The sequence below is a fragment of the Epinephelus lanceolatus genome, chromosome 12 (genome assembly GCF_041903045.1).
Source record: "Epinephelus lanceolatus isolate andai-2023 chromosome 12, ASM4190304v1, whole genome shotgun sequence".
In the NCBI taxonomy this organism is placed as follows: Eukaryota; Metazoa; Chordata; class Actinopteri; order Perciformes; family Serranidae; genus Epinephelus; species Epinephelus lanceolatus.
The window spans coordinates 43,117,478-43,136,532 of NC_135745.1; the positions used below are offsets into that span (position 1 = coordinate 43,117,478).

General features: G+C 44.6%; 1 protein-coding gene across 38 annotated transcripts in view; it reads left to right on the forward strand.

Annotated features, from left to right (window-relative positions):
* Positions 1-19,055, forward strand: part of dlg1b (discs large MAGUK scaffold protein 1b) — a 204,637-nt gene that overhangs the window by 143,483 nt on the left and 42,099 nt on the right. For 17 of the 38 annotated variants that reach the window (XM_078172770.1, XM_078172780.1, XM_078172775.1 and 14 more), the window contains 5 exons: positions 6,827-6,880; positions 10,331-10,381; positions 12,695-12,819; positions 15,625-15,794; positions 16,194-16,330. In XM_078172770.1, coding sequence (XP_078028896.1) covers positions 6,827-6,880; positions 10,331-10,381; positions 12,695-12,819; positions 15,625-15,794; positions 16,194-16,330 — 537 coding nt within the window. Of the gene's footprint in view, positions 1-6,014; positions 6,111-6,512; positions 6,570-6,826; positions 6,881-10,330; positions 10,382-12,694; positions 12,820-15,624; positions 15,795-16,193; positions 16,331-19,055 lie in introns of those variants that run through there. The other 21 variants (XM_078172767.1, XM_078172768.1, XM_078172769.1 and 18 more) reach the window with 3 other exon arrangements.

Sequence of the window (19,055 nt, forward strand, 5' to 3'; positions counted from 1 at the left end):
TGATGGTCAAAAGGTCAAAGGTCAGCTTGACTGTGACATCCACATGAGTCTGGATTGACATCGATGTGTCTCTTTCCTGCTCGTATTTCACATTCAGCTTTTGTCACATTCAGCTTTTGAACAGTCAGGTCTATATCTTCATCAGAGGCTTACAGCTGCTGCAGAGAATATCCAAATGAAAGCTGCAGCTCTCTGCCTGCTGCTGCTAACCAGGAGTCGTCATTACACACACACACACACACACACACACACCCACCCACACCCGCTGCTGACGCTGACGTGCTCGTCGCTGTGTCTGAATCCGGGGGCAACATCGATTATTCATGCAGCGAGTGAAGCCACCCCCCCTCGTGCTGACATGTGCCTCGCTCAGTGAAGCTGATTAATTGGCAGGAGAATGAGAGAAGACGAGAGGGAGGGTGTCACAGAGAAAGAGCAGCTGAAGAGGGAGGGGTGACGGGAGAAAGAGGAGAGGGGAGTGTCATTGTGCTTTGGTGCTGGAGGGAGGTGGTGGAGCCTGAGTTACATGGTTGAGTTTGAATCTGTTGCCATCGCACCACAGTGACCGGACAAGCCTGTTCAGCTCTGAGGGAACCATCCATAATTTATTATTCAGCCTCCTCCTCCGATCGGGAATCTCCTCCAGGACGATGACCACACATTACCCCCGGCAGGAGTTCACCTCCAAGGCCATGAACGGCGCAGAGAAGAAGCTGCCGCGGGTCAACATCAACCTGCAGGAGTCCATCGCCCACCTTCACCCGCTCCAGAGGCAGCATGCCATCGAGCTCCACCGACAGCAGCAGCAGCAGCAGCAGCAGCCGAGTCGTCCACAGGTCCAGGCGTCTCTGTCCACATTTACCGCCTGCACCGTGCCGGCGTCCTGCCGAGCTCGCAGTCGTTTCCTCAACCTGCGAGACAGCGTAAAGAAAAGCCCGACCAAGAGCACCGCTAAGGTGGTCAGCAGCAGCCTCGCAGCAAGCAGGCCGGAAATACCCTGGGTACCCTTCGCTTTCAGTAAGGTACTTCAACATCGACATGTTCTGTTTGAAGTGGGGAGACCGTCAGGTTGGACAAATGTTTTATTTCAACCATGATGTCTTTGAAAGGCTGAACCAAATCTGTTTTAAAAGAGTCCTGATGTTTGTAGCTCTGAGTATTCCCACCACTGAGTTGATACCAAGACATACTGTGGTTTGTGGGACGGGGTTGCTCTCAAGAGGTAGTTTGTAGCTCAAGTATTCAAAGCATCAAGTTGGTGCCAAAAAGTACTGAATTAATAGCAATGAGTATGTGTAGCACCAAGTCGATACCAAGCAGCACTGGGTTTTTTAGCGCTGGGTCATTAGCAAAGCGTAGTTCATAGCTCCGTGTATTTGTAGGACGGAGGTGGTAACAAAAATTACTGGGGTTCCTAGCACCAGATATCGACTACAAGTACTTAATATCTGGTCAGATTTGTAATCTTACCGATGAGTTCTTGTATTTCTACTTTGACAAAATCTTTAACGTCTGCTCATGTTTGGACGATATTTTACTCAACTTTAGCTTCTTTTGTTCAATGAAAGGGTGTGCAGAAAAACAAGCTTGTATTTGTAAAAATCTGGTTCTGGAAAAGAAACAAAGAAATCCTTCACACTCCCGACTACTTTTACTCACTTTACTTAAAACGTTTTCTGTCCTCTGACTTTTGTCAGGAAAAGTCTGAGGACCGTCGTCAGTAGGGGTGGGCATTTTAAGTTACTTCCATATTCAAGTACTGGCACTGCATTATAGAGTACTTGAGTACTTGCAAGAACAACAAAACTTTCTGTTGCTACCTTAACGTTACAGAGGTTTGAGGCAGCGCTGAAGGACGGTCTCCGAGCTGCTATCCTGTGATTAGTTCACCATCTGCCCACCTAGCACAAGCTAACACAGCAGCAGCTAACATCCAACACTGAGCTGTTCAACGGTCCCAACAAACACACGACAATAAAACAGCCTGACTCTGTCGCTGAACCCGTTAAGAACCAGGAGCAAATGTTAGCTGTGTGATGCTAACAGTTAGCCCCGTCTCTGCCTTCACCGCAAGGAGGCGCAATGTGAAGCTGCATGCTGCACGCAGCTCCGCAATGAAATAAGGTTTCACCTGTTTTAAATGATAAACGATATGTTGAACTAATACTGAAGCTAAACAAGTACTCATGCCGGTTCCTAATCGTTAATAAAATTTGTCGGAGACTTCTCAGTCCTCGGATGACAAATCAGCAGTGTGAGGAGTTTGTTTTTTCGGTTCCTTCACAGTCAGAGTTTTTGATCTCCTGCAGTTTTCAGGAAGAATCTGAGGTATGCAACAAAACCAGATTGGAGCAAGTTCTGTTTTTGTTTTGGTGCTGAATCTTGGGTCATTGTGTCCGTGTCAGTTGTTGTCTCGGTGTCGTGACCTCTGACCCTTCAACTCTTTGTGTCGTTGGTGACTGAGGAGCTGAGCGTCGCTCTGCTGTGAGATTATAAATGGAACAGTGGTGTGTGTGTGTGCGTGTGTGTGTGTGTGTGTGTGCGCTGCTGTCAGAGATGGAGTTACTACAGTGAGTCAGTTCATGGAGAATCAATACAGACCGTCCGTGTGTGACTCTGTTGTCATGACATCTGCCGTGTGAAAACCACAAGAACCTTCGTCATTTCAGCCACTCGTCCTCATCACACTCGGCACAGCTTCTCGTTCAGTCACGTTTTCATCCTCAGCTGTTTCAGCTTCTCTTGTTTCCTCCTCAGACATTCAGTTTTAAATCTGCTTCAGTCCTGTGTTTTACATTTTACCTACAGTGGTGTGTGTGAAGATGGCGTACACACCAATTACCATTTGACTGAGTAAGTCTGCAGTCAGTAGTTGTTTCCATGATAGATTAATGTCTTTATTGGAGATGCACAGATTGAGGTGTTCAAAAGTCTGACCCCACTGATTCTTATTTTCTTTCTTTTTAAAATGTTATAATCAACAGCATACTCAAACATATTTGGCACTTTTCTTTAAAGCGACTGGAAATTCTGCTTGAAATAGTAAAAATACGAAATATGAAATCAAAGATGAGCCTGTCATGTCTCATAACTGTTCATAACTATCTGAAAATCTTACTCAAAATAAGCTCGTTTGGCTGCTCGAATCATTTCTCAGGATGGGGGGGGGGGGGGCGTCATCAGATCAAGCTTGATTGACAGCTTCTCTCAGCTCAAGTAGATTTATTTTTCTTTCAAACAATCGTTTTAATTGCCCTGCAATACACTGCCAGATTTAACAAATAGAACCTACCTGGTCAGAAAGCCAACAAGACTAACTTGAAAAATATATGTGTTTATGTCAGTATGTCTCCCAGAATATGGCCCTAATGGTTTTAACATGTAACCCCATTTACTCACAGGAACTTTATGATTACAAATTGTTGTTGATTAATCTGTTGATCGACTAATTGATGAATGGCCTAATAGTTTCTGAAACAGTGCTGATGCTCATTTATTTACTTTATTCATCACTGCAGAGATCTGCTCTGTGCAGGAGCGCTCACTCTCACTGTCTCTCTCGTTAGATTAAAGCATGAACTCTGTGTGTTGCTGCATTTGTCACAGCCGTTTGTATTCTTTGGGAGCAATTAAGCCCCTTTGTCAGCGGCTTTTCCGAGCGGCGCTCCAGAAGTAGGGCTGCCGGATCAATGTGGTCGATGTGCGGGGGCTAATTTTAGCGTCTGTTGGTTTTCCATGGGCGCCACGTTCTGCTGCTGCAGCACAACAATTAAGCCTCTTCGAAACAGAGCGGCACTTCCTGCCAGCAGCTCCACCAGGTCCTGCTCTTGTATAATAGAGGTCAACGGGATGGAGGCTGCCGCACGCTCTCCTCTTTTTATCAGGGTTTTAAAAGGTTCTGCTCTTTTTTTATTTTCCTTTATTGAGCAAAAAAAAAAAACCCAAACAAAGCACAAGCTGAAAGGTTAAAAAAATCAAATACCTTAAATGAAAAAAGAAAAATGAAAGAACATGAATTATAAGAAATACTCAAAATGAAGAATAAAGTTCAATTTAAACTTTCAAAATTCAAACTCTTAATTTGCTTCTTTGCTTCTTCTTCTCCATCTTATTTGTCTTAGCAGTTCTTTTGTAGATTTTTAATTCATACTCAGTTCAGTTGAAATTCATTATAAAAGCAAAAATTTGTCACTTTAGTCATGGAGCACCTTTAAAAACAGTGTTGACAAAGTGCTCTGACAGTCAATGCAAAGGCGGAACAGGAAGCTCAGATGGCGACAGAGCAGCAGAGAGACAAACCGTCCAAATTAAACATAAGCAAGACAAATGTAAGTCGAACAAGAAGACAGAAAAAATGCAAAAATCAAGACATAAAATTTAAATTTGCATAAATACAAATAAAAAGAAATAAAAGCAATAAAAAAGATGCTGTCACACAAAAGCAAATGTGATTTAAGATCAACAGATAAACTTATTTAAAACCATCCGTTTATCTGTTTGAAGTACTGATGACGGGGCAACGAGAAAAAGATCATTTGCTCTGTGGTGTCTGACGTTAACATCTGACAGCGAGCTAAAATCTCACAGCTCGACTCTGTTGTTAAAACTGTTGATAATCATTAGGTAATGTTAGCCGTGTGATGCTAACAGGTAGCCCCGTCACTCAGCCTGTTTCCATGGAAACAGTGAAGTGGAGCCACAGTCCCAGCTGGACGAGGACATCTAACTGGCCTACTGTCCTTGTCCCAGTATACAAGCACGGGAGGGGAATCCATTTATTGAGCCAAGTATGTGCGACTCCTCTACGATAGGTGGAGATATGCCCCCTTTCAGCTTGTTAGTATTGGACCTTTTTCCTGTTGACCTATTACGTCACAGACCAAACAATGGACAAACAAGTTAGCTACGGTTAGCTAGCAGCTAACTGCTACCATGGTGGACAACTTTACAGCTCTGTACATTTGGTCCGTCCAAAAAGTCACGGCTCTGGATGTAGATTTCTCCATGTTGTTACCGGCTTCTTCTTATCTTACACATTTAATGCTATTGGACTTCCGGGTCAAAGCCCGGGGCGGAAACTGTGGAGCATGCTCAGAGCGCCTCGGCCAGTTTGGCTCTGATTGACTGTATACATGCATGTCTCTTTAGGAAAAGTCCAGTCCGGTTTTAGTCAGAGTGACACAGTAAATCCATTTCCTCTGATGTCATGTAAACGCACTGACTGAGTGAATGTTCAGACTGAAAACTGACTCTCACATATTAAAGGAATTCTTCTCCCACAAAACGACCATTTGTGTATCAGTTACATGTTACAGCGTGTTGCCTTGAAGTCATGAAGAGAGTGTAGTTTTCCAACACGCCTTCACAGTGAACGGAGAATCCAAAAACGTAAACGTTCTTCATAAATTAAAATAACAAAACTTCATCAGAACATCGTCACGAGCTGTACTGCAGCCGGCCACCAGGGGGCGATCCAGATGTTCTGGCTCCACTTTCTGGGATCTTTATTATCTTTATGTTCAGTCTGCGGTTAATAACTCTGCTCGTCCTGATTGAAATGTCTGCTGCTTTTCAATAATCACAAAAAAAAGGACATCCGTCCCCTGCTGAGACTGCACCAAGGGACCGGGGATTTAACACACACACACACACACACACACACACACACACAGACGCAGGTCAAACAGTATGGTTTAATCTTCTCAGCAGCAGATGGGTCGAGTTTTGTCACATCACCATTGACCAAAAAGCACAAGTGTCAGTTTGTCAATCACACAACGTCTTCCTGTGATTGGCTGACCTGTCTGACACTGTGTGTGTGTGTGTGTGTGTGTGTGTGTGTGTGTGTGTGTGTGTGTGTTGAACTCCTCCCAGCTGGCACCTCCACATGATGAAAACAAACAAACACCTGTCAGTCAACACAGACATGCCTCCATCCTCCTCCTCCTCCTGCTGTTCATCTGTGCTGCTCTGTGTTTGTCTAACCTTTGACCCCTCACCATGCTATTGTTCAGCAGGCAGAGGCCACCCCGCCCTCCTCTCCCATAATCCCTGTGATCCCAGTCTCACCAATCGCAGCCGAGACCACCATCATCCCTCCGACGTCACAGGTTTCTGTTTTTTTTGTTGTTGTTGTTGTTGTTGTTTTTATTTTCCTCCACTCGTCCCTCTGCTCCATCCATCCATCGATTTATCTTCTCGTTCATTCGGCTGCTCGTCTCGCCGCCATCGTGTCGCTCCATGTCTGCCGTCCAGCTGCGGCTCTGATGAAGTGAGCAGATTACAGATAGAGACAGCGGGAGAAATGCCACACTAACTGACTGACCCCCCCCCCCCCCCCCCCCCATCCGACACACATGACTTTTAAGAGCCCATCTGGCTCCTCCCGGGCAGAAAGTGAGCAAGCGATCAGGGCTGACGCAAAGAGAATGAGTGAGTGAGTGAGCGTGTCAGATTGACTTTAAAGCTCGAAGAAGAAGAAGAAGAAGAAGAATCGTTGAGGACTCGATTGGACTGATTCAAGCTTCATGCTTCAGCACTGCATCTTCTGCAGTGTGAAATGCCACCATGTACGTAGCGCCCTGTCCTCACTAATCTCTGCTCAAATCCACCGGCTTCCTGTTTTATCCTCCGTTAGTACCATCAGAGGGGACGTCTCTAATGTCAGCGCTGCCTTTTATTTGCCGCAGCTTGTGTTCAGTGTGTGTCTGCAGGGGTGGAGCTCTGTGGGAGGTCGCTCAGGTTTTGGGTGTTGACGGGTGGTGGTGGGGTGTATTTTTAGGGGGTGATGTTTCCTCTGACGCTGTGATGTGTCTTCTCTCCTCAGGCCAACCCTCCCCCTGTGGTGGTCAACACGGACAGCCTGGACACGCCTCCATATGTGAGTCCACCTGTGAATGAAATTAACATGTTTTGATCATGTCAGCCATTTTGTTTTTATCATGTTGCTGTGGTCACGGCGGCGATAGCTGTGGCCGGAGGCATTATGTTTTCAGGTTGTCCATCCATCCTTACGTCTTATCTCAAGAGCTCCTTGAGGGAATTTCTTCAAATTTGGCACAAATGCCCACTTTGACTTATGAACTGGTTAGGTTTTAGGGGTCAAAGGTCACTGTGACCTTGCATCTGTTTCATTCTTGTGAACCCCATACCTCAAGAAGGCACATAGAAAGTTCTCTTAAATTTGGCACAAACGTTCACTTGGATTCAACGACAATCTGATTAGAATTTAGTGGTCAAAGGTCAGTGTGACCTCACGGAACGTTTTTAGCCATAACTCAAGAATTCATAAACTAACTATGACCGAATTTCACACAAATGTCTCACAGGATAAAATAATGAAGTGATGACATTTTATATCCAAAAGGTCAAAGTCATCTTCACTGTGACATCATCGTGTTCTGCGTAAAACATGCTGTTATTCAGGATCATATGTCAGGAACAGAAGGGGAGACATTTGATCAGATACTGAAATGGTGACACTATGTACACACTCAGTGGCCACTTTATTAGGTACACCTTACAAGTACCAGGTTGGACCTCCTTTTTAATTCTTGGTGTCACAGACTCAACAAGGTGCTGGAAACATTCCTCAGAGACTTTGGTCCATATTGACATGATGACATCACACAGTTGATCCATGATGAGAATCTCCCGTTCCAGCACATCCCAAAGGCGCTCTATTGGACTGAGATCTGAAAACCCGTGTGAATTGTAGCCTCAGTTTCCTGTTGTTAGCTGACAGGAGTGGCACCTGGTGTGGTCTTCTGCTGCTGTAGCCCATCTGCTTCAAGGTTGGACAAGGTGTTGTTGCTTCAGAGATGCTCTTCTGCACACCTTGGTTGGAACCAGTGCTTATTTGACTTCCTGTTGCCTTTCTATCATCTTGAACCAGTCTGGCCATTCTCCTCTGACCTCTGGCATCAACAAGGCATTTTGGCTCACTGGATATTTTCTCTTTTTGGGACCATCCTCTGTAAACCCTAGAGATGGTTGTGCTGAAAATCCCAGTAAATACTCAGACCAGCCCGTCTGGCACCAACAACCATGCCACGTTCAAAGTCACTTCAATCACCTTTCTTCATCATTCTGATGCTCCGTTTGAACTTCAGCAGCTCGTCTTCACCATGTCTACATGACTAAATGTTAATGAGCTGCTGACACCTGATTGGCTGATTAGCTGTTTGTGTTAATGAGGAGTTGAACAGGTGTACCTAATAAAGTGGCTGGTGAGTGTATGTATCCTTTATTTAACCAGGTAAAAGTGTTATTGAGATTGAAAAGAGGGCAGCAGAAACTTTGAGACGAATGAGACATGTCGAGGTTGCTCCGACACACCTGACTGGACCACATCGAGCCAGATTACAAGCAGCAGCGTACCTCTGTGTCGATGATGAGCTGAAGGTAGAAGACTCCTGTTGAGTTGTCTCCGGTCTGTCTGGTCCTCTCTGACTGTCCTTGTCGGACTGGCTCCTGGCATCAGTCCAGTCTAAATTGAATTGGCAACAGATTGTAAACAGCTGGCCGGCCTCTGATTGGCTCAGTGATGCTCGAGATGTTGGCTGCTGTCAGCGACATCCTGCGTTATCTCGGCCAGCTTAATTTGCAGAAGAGCGAGATGTTAAGAAAATAAGAAAAGGAGGTTTGAGAAAGCAGCTTACTCTGGCCGGCTCCGCTTCCAGCACGTTAAACTCCAGAGTCATATCAGTTCACCAACACTGCAGCGTGATTTCTTTATTAACTTCACTCTGAAAACTTTGACTTTGGAGCTTTAAAATGAGGTTTTTTTCTACTTCTGTTCATGTGATGCTCAAACTCTCTCTGAGCTTCAAATGTGGATGTGAGATGTCTTTTCCTTTTCTGGGAGGTTGATGTGAAGAGTTGCAGTTTAATAGATGATATTAAAAATAAATAATTTAGGTTTCAGTTATGAAATGAAGTTGTTTCCATTTTTGTCTTTTTACGTCTTCTCCACTATTTTAATTTTACAGCTGTTGTCAATTTGCAGATTCCACATAAACATAAGATGTGCAGGGCTTCTCTCCACCAATAATTTTCCTCGACAGTAGAGACTCAGGTTGTGGTTCATTTCTCCCTCAGAGACATCATGTTATTTTTGATTTTGATTTTTTCAACCAACAATGAACCTTCATTAATATAGGCCTATATTTTATCTCCAAGTGCACGTCACACACTGAGCGAGCCGCCTGTTAATGACGCTGTGGGCTAATGGGCATGTAGCTACTTCCATGTTTCAGATGATACGTCATGTTTGTAGTCGACCTCACTCCGTGAAACCGAAACCGACCATGGCAGTTTTTTTGGCAGAGCGAGCTACTTACTTTAGCTGAGCGGTTAGCAATCTGCCTGTTATTTGAGCAAACTGCTAGTTATTTAGCTTTACAGTTAGCGATGGTTTCTCCCTCTCTGCTGCTCTCTTGCTCAGTGCGTCTTATGTTTAGCTATTCCTCTGCCTCTTTTATAAATGCAGTTCATTTACCAGCATCAGCTCAGCATTATAGAAACCTATCGTTAACATTAGATGTTGTGGTTAGCCAGCCTCTGCTCCACACTGCTCCGCAGCAGAGGCTGCTGGCCGGAGCGCTGGTGTCCCGGCGGGCAGCAGTGCTTGCAATACACTGGTGGAAATGATTAATATTTCGATAACATCAGCCAGATGTTTACTTACCTGTCTAGTAGAACACACGCGAGGTCGGCATCGAATTGTAGTCCTAGATTTTCACGAAGCTCTCTCCATCCCAGAAAGGCCACACCAATATTTATCCTTGATTTAGCTCTCTTCTTATCCCAAATTCTTCTGGGATCGCTTGGTTGACCCGTACGTTTCCGTTTTACCGGCTTGTTTACCGGCACAGCTTCGGTGTCAGAAGGTGCAGCAACCGTCAATGCATAATTATGATCCATGACGAGTTAGCTTAGCCTAGCAACATTAACGTTCATTCTCTGACGTCTCATCCGGTCTGCTCCTTCTTCTTCTCCTTCATTTGATGGCTATGGTAACTGGAGTTACGTCGCCATTGACATGCGACCTAAAGACACGGTCCGTAACTTTTATTAATATTTCATATTTATCTGGGTTTGAAAAATTGTTGGAAACATTTCTGATAATCAAAGTACACAACTAAACAAAATATATAATATTGGTTTAGTCGTTTTTAGACATTTTTATGTGGAAAAACTACATATTATACCTTTAAATGATAAATAAAATGTACAAAACACACTTTACCAACAAGAAATAATTAAGTGCACTTCTGTGTGTGTGTGTGTGTGTGTGTGTGTGTGTGTGTGTGTGTGTGTGTGTGTGCAGGTGAACGGGACGGAGGCTGATTATGAGTACGAGGAGATCACGCTGGAGAGGGTAAGATGACAGCAGACGACCTTTTGTATTTCCCCCTCGTGTCACCTCCATGATGTAACAGTCCACAACTCACACTGAATCCTGGCAGCAGACACTGCTCAATTTAGGCGTACCACATTTTAAGACTCCTACAATATGTAGCCTCCAGCCCAGTGGGGGAGAGGCAGCTGCACCTCCGGGTGATAACATGATGTCATCGTGACGTCGGCCCTAAAAGGGTCTATTGGTGCGGTGTGGCGCAGTGCATTCTGGTAGTTGTAATTTTTCTTCCTCTTGTAAAAAAGTGAATGCCACAGTCCTTTCCTGCTGTTATCTTTTTTTGTCATGTAGCACCAGTTTCAGAAGTACTTGTGTGTTTGTCCTGCTGACAGCTCAGTTATATGAATAGATCATCCTTCCAGCAGTGAGATGCGTCTTTAACGATAAGATATTTCACACTTTGATGCGACCACGATACTAACCAGCAGGAGTCTGAATATGTATCCTTTCATATAAACACAGCCTTCCAAATTATATTTCTAAGTAAACATAAAAGAAGAATGTGCTTTTCTCTTTACAAACGTTGGTGTAATTCTACTCTGATTAAACCTCAGTTACTAACGTGTGAAGAAGCAGAAGAGAATATGAGCCTGAGGCCTGTTGAGCCTACAGACAAAATAACAGACAGGCTGTACTGTAGCTCCTGCAGGACTCAGCTGGCAGAGATGGTTTTTATTCACGCTGCACTGATGATAATTTGCACTTGAAGAAGCACAGCTGAATTAGGACAATAAGATATAACGGAAGATAATAGAGAAGATTTCACCACAGGCAGAGCGAGGGATTAAAACACAGCTGCATTAAAGAGAAACACACAGGAGTTGATTCATTATGTCCTCGTTTCACCAGATCTCACACACATTCGGACACTTGTAAATAATTAAAATAAAGTGCTGGAGGTTCATGAAGTACGACGGCGCATCAGGGACACTGCAGGTTAAAACTAGAATCACTGCCCTGTGGTTGTTCACCTCCGCTGCCCGTCAACGAAAACAAAGACAACAATGGTTTAATGTGATCAGACGAAAGGACTGTTCCATTCCGTCTGAACTGGAAAGTCTTGAAGAGCAGCAAATTTAAATCATCGTATCCTCATTCAAGTCAGCGAAGCGCAGAAGAAGCTTCATGTGCCGCTGAGGAACTTTCATCGGAATACAGGGGGCCCCGCTGCCAACGCTCTGTCGAGTTCTCTGTATACATCCATGGGGTTGAGACTGAACATGGGGTTTGACATGGTGAACACAAAACTTTTTAATTCAGTGTTTAGCTGCTGTGAATGAAACTCAACACTTCCCTCACATCCAGAACCTCCAGCAGCTCAAAGGCAATGAGCACTTCCTTTCCTGACTTTCAATGTGAAAACTCTGCAGGAAGTGTGCAGAAAAAATGGCAAACAAGAAGTTAAAAGCAAGAATCCCAGACACACCAGACTGACCTCAGAGAGCTAGCGGCGATGAGAGCCCCCGGCTCTGTCGCCAAAAAGTTGCACATGAACACACCACAGAGACTCCAGCTGACGGCCAACCATCATGCATGTTCTGCACCTGCGTGAGAGGAAATAACTCTCCACAGCAGCAGCGTCTGTATTCATCATTCAAAAGGAAAAGGAAACAGGAAGAGCGTCTTGATGCTAGTTAGCCAGTTAGCACATTAACAACACAATCAGAGCATTTTTACCGTGCGCCAGTGAACAGTAACACAAACCATCAGGAAAAATAATCTGACCTGATGGAACAAGTTGGTTTTGCTCTCACTCCCTCTGGACTTTAGCTCCTCCTTTACTCAACTCACTGACATTTCTCTGCTCGTGCGCTGAGCTGAACTGACAGTCAGGCAGATTTTAGGCTTCGCCATCGCCGTCACTGATTCAACATGCTGCATCGGCTGGTGAAAAAGCAGAGAGGGGTGACGAGGAGCAATAGTGTGGGATACACGGCACTGAGGAGGGCGGCGGACGCTCACTGATGGCTGACCGTCATCTTGGTGTGTCGGGGCCTTAACATATAAACAAACCATAAAACCTGAGGATGATTCTCAACATGAAAATGAAAACTCTTAAATTTAGGATCTCTGAAAGAGCAGAAATAATTTTTACGAGTCTGTCGACCTCAAATATCCATCAGACACCAACGTTCTGAACGTAAATCTCTGAGACTGTTTGTTTCATATGGAGCGTGCTGTGTGTGTAATCACTCATCAGTGACTGTTGTTAGAACGTGTGTTTTGTTTGTTTGTTTTTATTGTGGTTGTCATGGCGATTGTCTGCGTATCCAGGGGAACTCGGGTCTGGGCTTCAGCATCGCGGGCGGCACAGACAACCCTCACATCGGTGAAGACCCCAGCATCTTCATCACCAAAGTCATACCTGGAGGAGCCGCTGCTCAGGACGGACGGCTCAGGTGAGACAACACACACACACACACACACACACACCTGGAGTGAAACATCAGGCTTTTGAAGACAATATTTTATCAGATACAAACTGAATTTATGAACCAACTGTTGATAAGTTAGTTAGGAACTGGTGTCTTTTACCCAGAAGCCCCTGCAGCGTCCTGCTGCCTTTCACTCCTTCATCCATAATGCAGCAGACAGAGTCTGACACACCTGATCCAGGTGGTGGTGATGATGATGATGAGCTGTGGGATGAAGAGCCGGTGCTGCCTCAGGCTCAGGTTGCCTCTAACACATGACCCCTGTGTTGTGGGTCTGTCAGTCATCAGTGAGGCTCATGTGTCTGACTGAAAGCTCCGGTCACTTCCTGCCACACTGAGTCAGGAGGAAAGGAAGAGTTCAGAGGAGAGAAGAAATGGACCAAGAAAAGTGAAGCTGAGCGATGAGCGTCGTCAGTTTGTGCTCTGAGTCAGTTTGCTTTCCTGCTTCAGTCCAGTGTGAAACGTAACGACCGAAAGATCAAATAAAACGAGCTTTAAATACGATGTCATGCAAGAAAACAGGCTTAAAGCACTAAATGACCAAACAGGAACTTAGGTGGTGAAGTTGGTGTTGAGCTCCTGCTGTGCACGTCACAATACCAGAAAGTAGTCGGTACCAACACTACTAAAGTTCCATGATTCTCCATAGACCATTTGGTACCACGCTACAAAACAAAAACAAATCAGTAAATCCTAGAAACACACACTCCTTTATTAAAAACATTCAAATTAAATTTTAATGTCATTATTAATCCCCGATGATCCGTCTTAAACACAAAGTACTAGTCTATGTCAGGAACACTCCATAAAACTTCAATTATTTGCTTTAATCCCTAAACTGCTTGGCAACCAGACCAGGCTTCTAGATGTGTAGCTACACTGGGCTGGTGAAAGGGACTGGGCGGTGAACTGAAGTTTTACCGTATATAAATATGCTGCTCTCGTTCATGTAAGATGTGACGGTTGGTATTTGTCCCGCCCCTCCTCTGCTGTGATTGGATTGCTGGGTAAAAACTGACAGTGATGAGAGCAGCGTTTTGCCCAAAGTTGAACATTTTTCACTTCTTGGTGACCAGAAAAAACAAACGCCAAACGTTCAGCGCTTAGCGCAGAGTAGACTCTCGTCACCGGGGGTGCAAATCACCAGTTTCATCATGATACAACATCATATCGATTCTCTGGGGTCCGCTCATTATTCCGACATCCCATTGTTACGAAGTCCCGTTGTTCCGAAATCTCGTTGTTCATTGTTACAAAATAACTGTTTCATGGTTAAGGTCTGGTTAGGTTTAGGCACAAGAACTACTTGGTTAAGATTAGGAGAAGATCATGCATTGGGTTAAAATTATAACTTTCAACATCGTTTCTACTTCCTCAAAACAGGGCGACCGTTGTCGTCACGGCAACAATAAACAACACGACAACACGGTCTCTTGCTGCTTGCTTTCCAACTTTTTGCATTGCAACATTGAGATTTCGGAACAATGGGACTTCATAACAACGGGTTTAATATGGTCGGACCAATGGGATGTTGAAACATTGAGATTTCGGAACAATGGGTAATTTTCGGAATAATGGGATGTCGAAATTATGACATGGCACCTATTCTCTGCGTCTCCTCACAGAACAGCTCGGTTGAATTTCAGCCTGAACATTGTTGAAACAGCAGCTGATGTTGCTGCAGTGAGAAGTTAGCGGAGTGAGATGTCGTCCAGGCAGGAACGTCGTGTTGTTAACAGCATTGTTTCCATATGACATGTGCTCTGTCTGCTGACTTCCACACTGTTGACTTAGAGTAAATAAATTATCCTCATCATCTGCCTGCTGCTGTTTGACAGTGACAGACTTCCAAAATAAGCCATAACTTAAAGATGATGATACGGATCAATGTTTTTACTTTGCATCAATGATATTGAATCGTTGATCATTAAATCGATATATTAGTCTAGATCGCTGGATCGTTACACCTCTACTGGAGTTTGTACGGGAGTGTAAATATGCAGCACTCCCATTGCAAAGAATTAACAAAATAAGCTGGCCTCTGACATTCTTCTTTTGGCATTTAACATCAGACTAAAACACCAGCAGGTGTCGGGTCTGAAAGATTTGAATCCTTGGTACAGTACGGCCCTCGAGAAAGAACGAGTACTGTCATGTTTTCAGAATTTTGGCATCATCTTGGTGCCAAACAGAGGTGGAAGAAGTACCTGAAAGGTGAACTTGAGTAAAAGTACAGATTTCTGACCAGAGAATGACTTTGGTAGAGAATAAAGTCACAGAATATGACTTGAGTGAAAGACTTTAAGTATCTGATTTTTACTGCATTTAAGTATCAAGAGTAATTTTATGATCCTAAATGTACAAACATTTTTCAACAGTATTGAAAGTAAAAGTACAAATTAACGCAAGTAATAAAAAAGCAAGTGGTCAGAATTTTACATGAACATTCTGAACATGTCAAAATGGTGAGAAAGAAAGACGAGATCTTTTTAAGGAGCCAAATCCATTTTTTTTTTTTTCATTTATTCATCCGACCATCCCTCTGTCCTTCCCTGTTTCGCAGTAACAGAGATGTGTAGGGGAAATGTGTGGGAGTAAAAGTGAAAGTTGACAGTAGTGCCCATCCCTACTGCCGAACTGTGAAACCTGACTGTGACGACACAACCGTCCCCTCTCTTTATGCACCTGTGAAACAAATGAGACACTGTGTTTATATCATGTGGAACTGTCTGCCTTCAAGGTGACGCTAAAAGTCTTCCTGTGTTTCAGGGTTAATGATGTCATCCTGAGAGTTAACGAGGCGGATGTTCGGGATGTGACCCACAGCCGAGCCGTGGAGGCCCTGAAGGAGGCCGGCTCGCTGGTTCGACTCTACGTCCGCAGGAGGAAACCCGTCTCAGAGAAAGTGATGGAGATCAAACTAGTGAAAGGACCCAAAGGTGACAGAGGGTGAAACCATTAAACATCCAGTGAGCATGTGCAGAAGCTAACGTGTTGAGTGTCCTGTAGCTCCTGTAGTGGAGCGTACAGACGGGGTGGATGTGTTGTTGGATGTGTTGTCGGATCGTCTCAGCTTGCCGAGGAGCTTTAGTGAAATCCCTCAGGGCCTCATGATTATTCAAGAAGCCAGGCTCAAGAACAAAGCCTCGGTTTCCACGGAAACATCCTAAAATATGCTTTTGTGCATTCATGTGCCCTGATTTGTGCCGGTGTGTAAAATTGGCAGCAGCGTGTGTCAGTGATATCTTCTAAATCTTACTGTGCAGTGAAGGTAGGTGGTGCTGCTGGTCTAACAGTCGTGTGTCCCCCGCCCCGGTCCTGGTCCTGGTGTGTTGCAGGTCTGGGCTTCAGTATAGCAGGCGGAGTGGGGAACCAGCACATCCCAGGTGACAACAGCATCTACGTCACCAAGATCATTGAAGGAGGAGCTGCACATAAAGACGGGAGGCTGCAGATCGGAGACAAACTGCTGGCTGTAAGAACCTTCCACACAGATTTGTGTCCTGTCACAGCTTTTATCCAACATGTCCACTCGTCTCGTGACGTTTGGAATCAGTTTTATGGGTTCAGATTGTCAAAGCATGTTGTATATTATTTTAAAAAAGATTAAAAAGATTTTTTTTCTCTTAAATATCATTTGTCTGATAAAACATAAAACCTCAGCAAAGAACAAGTAAAGTTAACTGGAAGACCTGAAAGAAATCAGAGAGGCTGAAGTGGACACATTTAGTCTTCCTTCGAGTAGTGGTGGTAGTGTTTGTAGTAGCATTGGTGGGAGTAGTTTTAGTGTTGGTGGTGGTGGTAGTAATGGAGGTAGTAAATGGTAATCCGACCAACACACAGTATGATTTTTTTTACACTACGAGTCACATTCACCCATTCACACACACATTCATACACTGGTCAAGGCTACCATACCAGGTGCCACCTGCTACTCAGTTTTTACCACACTCACACACCGATGGAACCTTCGGGAGCAATTTGGGGTTCAGTATCTTGCTCAAGGACACTTCGACATGCAGACTGGACGACCCACTCTACCTCTGAGCCACAGCCGTCCTAACTGTACGTTCAAACCAGAAGCTTCCAGAGAGGCAAAGTCTCTCGCAGACATCCAAGAAGCACAACTGCCAAAATATTTGTGGCAGCTTTGGTCGCTCTAGTCGCTCATCTCGTGAATCACTGAATGCTCGATCGCGCTTGTCAATTTGAGGGGCTGTCCACACCAACGCAGGTATTTATAAAACCGTGACTCTTTGCTCACAGTTTTGCCTCTCATCCACACGTAACCGCAGTTTTGGGCCCCTGTAACCGGAGTTATTTGTAACCGGAGTCCAGGGGGAACTTTTTGGAAAAGTCCGGTGTCAGCAGTCATGTGTGGACAGGATAACCGCAGTTATTTTGTCTCGTCTCCATTGTATGACGTCACAGTGTGCGACGTAAACAGAAAACAGCTGTGTTATTACCTGATCCAGTGTGTGCGAGAGACGATTTGAGGATGGACCTAAACAAAATACTGCTGCTATTTAGCAGCATATCAGCACTTTGTGGCTGTATCATACAACTAACGCTACTCAACCACATCCAGCAACAGAGGTGCAAGAGTGTGCTGTTACGGAGACCGCTCCTGCTGCATAATAGTACCCCAGCACACCGACACCGCTTGTTGTTTTTCCGGTAATGACGTTTTACTGCCTTCTGATTGGCTACAATGGCCTTACAGTTAGGAGTTATATCGCCACCTACTGCTTTGGCATGTGTATTACATTGCTTGATAGTGGAATTTGCGGTGTCACGTGGACGGAGGTATTTTTATTACACCACTCGTATGGACGCAGATTTTTTAAAAACTGGAGGCCAAAAAAGTCCATTTTTAAAAATACCCGTGCTCGTGTGGACTAGGCCTCAATGAGGCGCAAAGTGACTACTGGCTTGAAAGCAGCGTAGTTGCTGCTTGCTGTTGTCCAGTCAAAAAGCTCATAGTTGTGTTGATAAAGTGCTTTGCAGTATGTCATCCCATTCAAACCAAGCAAGGAAGACTCGCATGCTACGTCGCAACATTAGCCTGCAATTCTCTCCTCTATTACGAACATTACACACTTTAAAACTCACCAGACCAACCAACTACCTCTGCGACGCCGTCCCAAGCCTCATTCTTTTTATTTTGGTCTCTGTAACCGAACAGCGACACATTATAAAAGACTGAGTGGGCGCTAACGCAAATAATCAACTTCTCGATATCCATTGTCAGAACAAGTGTGCTGTAGGAACCAAAGTTTCATGGCTTGTTCTCTGGGACCCGCTTCATCGAAGCACGTCAGCATTACGATTGGTTGTCGCCGAACCGCGTCAAAGTTATTACTATAAAGTTAAACGAGTTGTAACTCCCTGCCGGACTGCTCCGGTCGCTTTGTAGCGTCCAAGCCGCGCGGCTGATGACCACGTTGCCCTAGTCGCCCAAGTCGCCGGGCTCTCGTTGAAAATGAATGACCTTCACCGTTTTGGAAGCTCTGGTTGCTGTTGGTGTGAACGTACAGTTACAGTTGTAGTGGTGGTGGCAGTAGCACTAGTAGTTGTAGTAAGCAACGCTCAACAGTGCGAGCGTTTCACTCGCATTTGCGACTAAAAATAGGTGTGTACGAGCTGTAAAAAATATTTAGGGGCACATGTGCACATAAAAAAAACAGCCGAAGCAGCCTATATTTTTGTCAATAAAAAAATATGATAATCTAACCGCAAATGTTGGAGGAACTCCAGCAGCCTTCCCTCTTCCCCGTGTGACATAGTTATGGGCGGTTTTCCAAGCCACTGTCGGCACAATGAATATAAGTCCCACTGTCGGCAGCGTGGAAATAAGTCAAAGTGTGGCGGAGAAGAGGGACCGGGAAAAGCGGCGGACCTCCGTGGAAGCCTGCTCCGTTCTCCCCGCAGTTAGGGACCGTTTGCCATGGTACCGCTGCTGAGCAGGGTGGAAATAAGTCCTGCAGAGTTTCAGAGGACCTGGAGAATGTTTTAGGATAGTAATAACATTATATAAGATAATCATATTGCAAAGATAATATATATAAGATAATAACATTAAAGACAAAATTAAATTGCAATACTTTTTCAAAACTTGATGATTTTACCTTTCTGTACATTTTGTATACAAATTCATTAAATAATTTTGCTTGTAAATGTCTATTTGCATCACGATTATT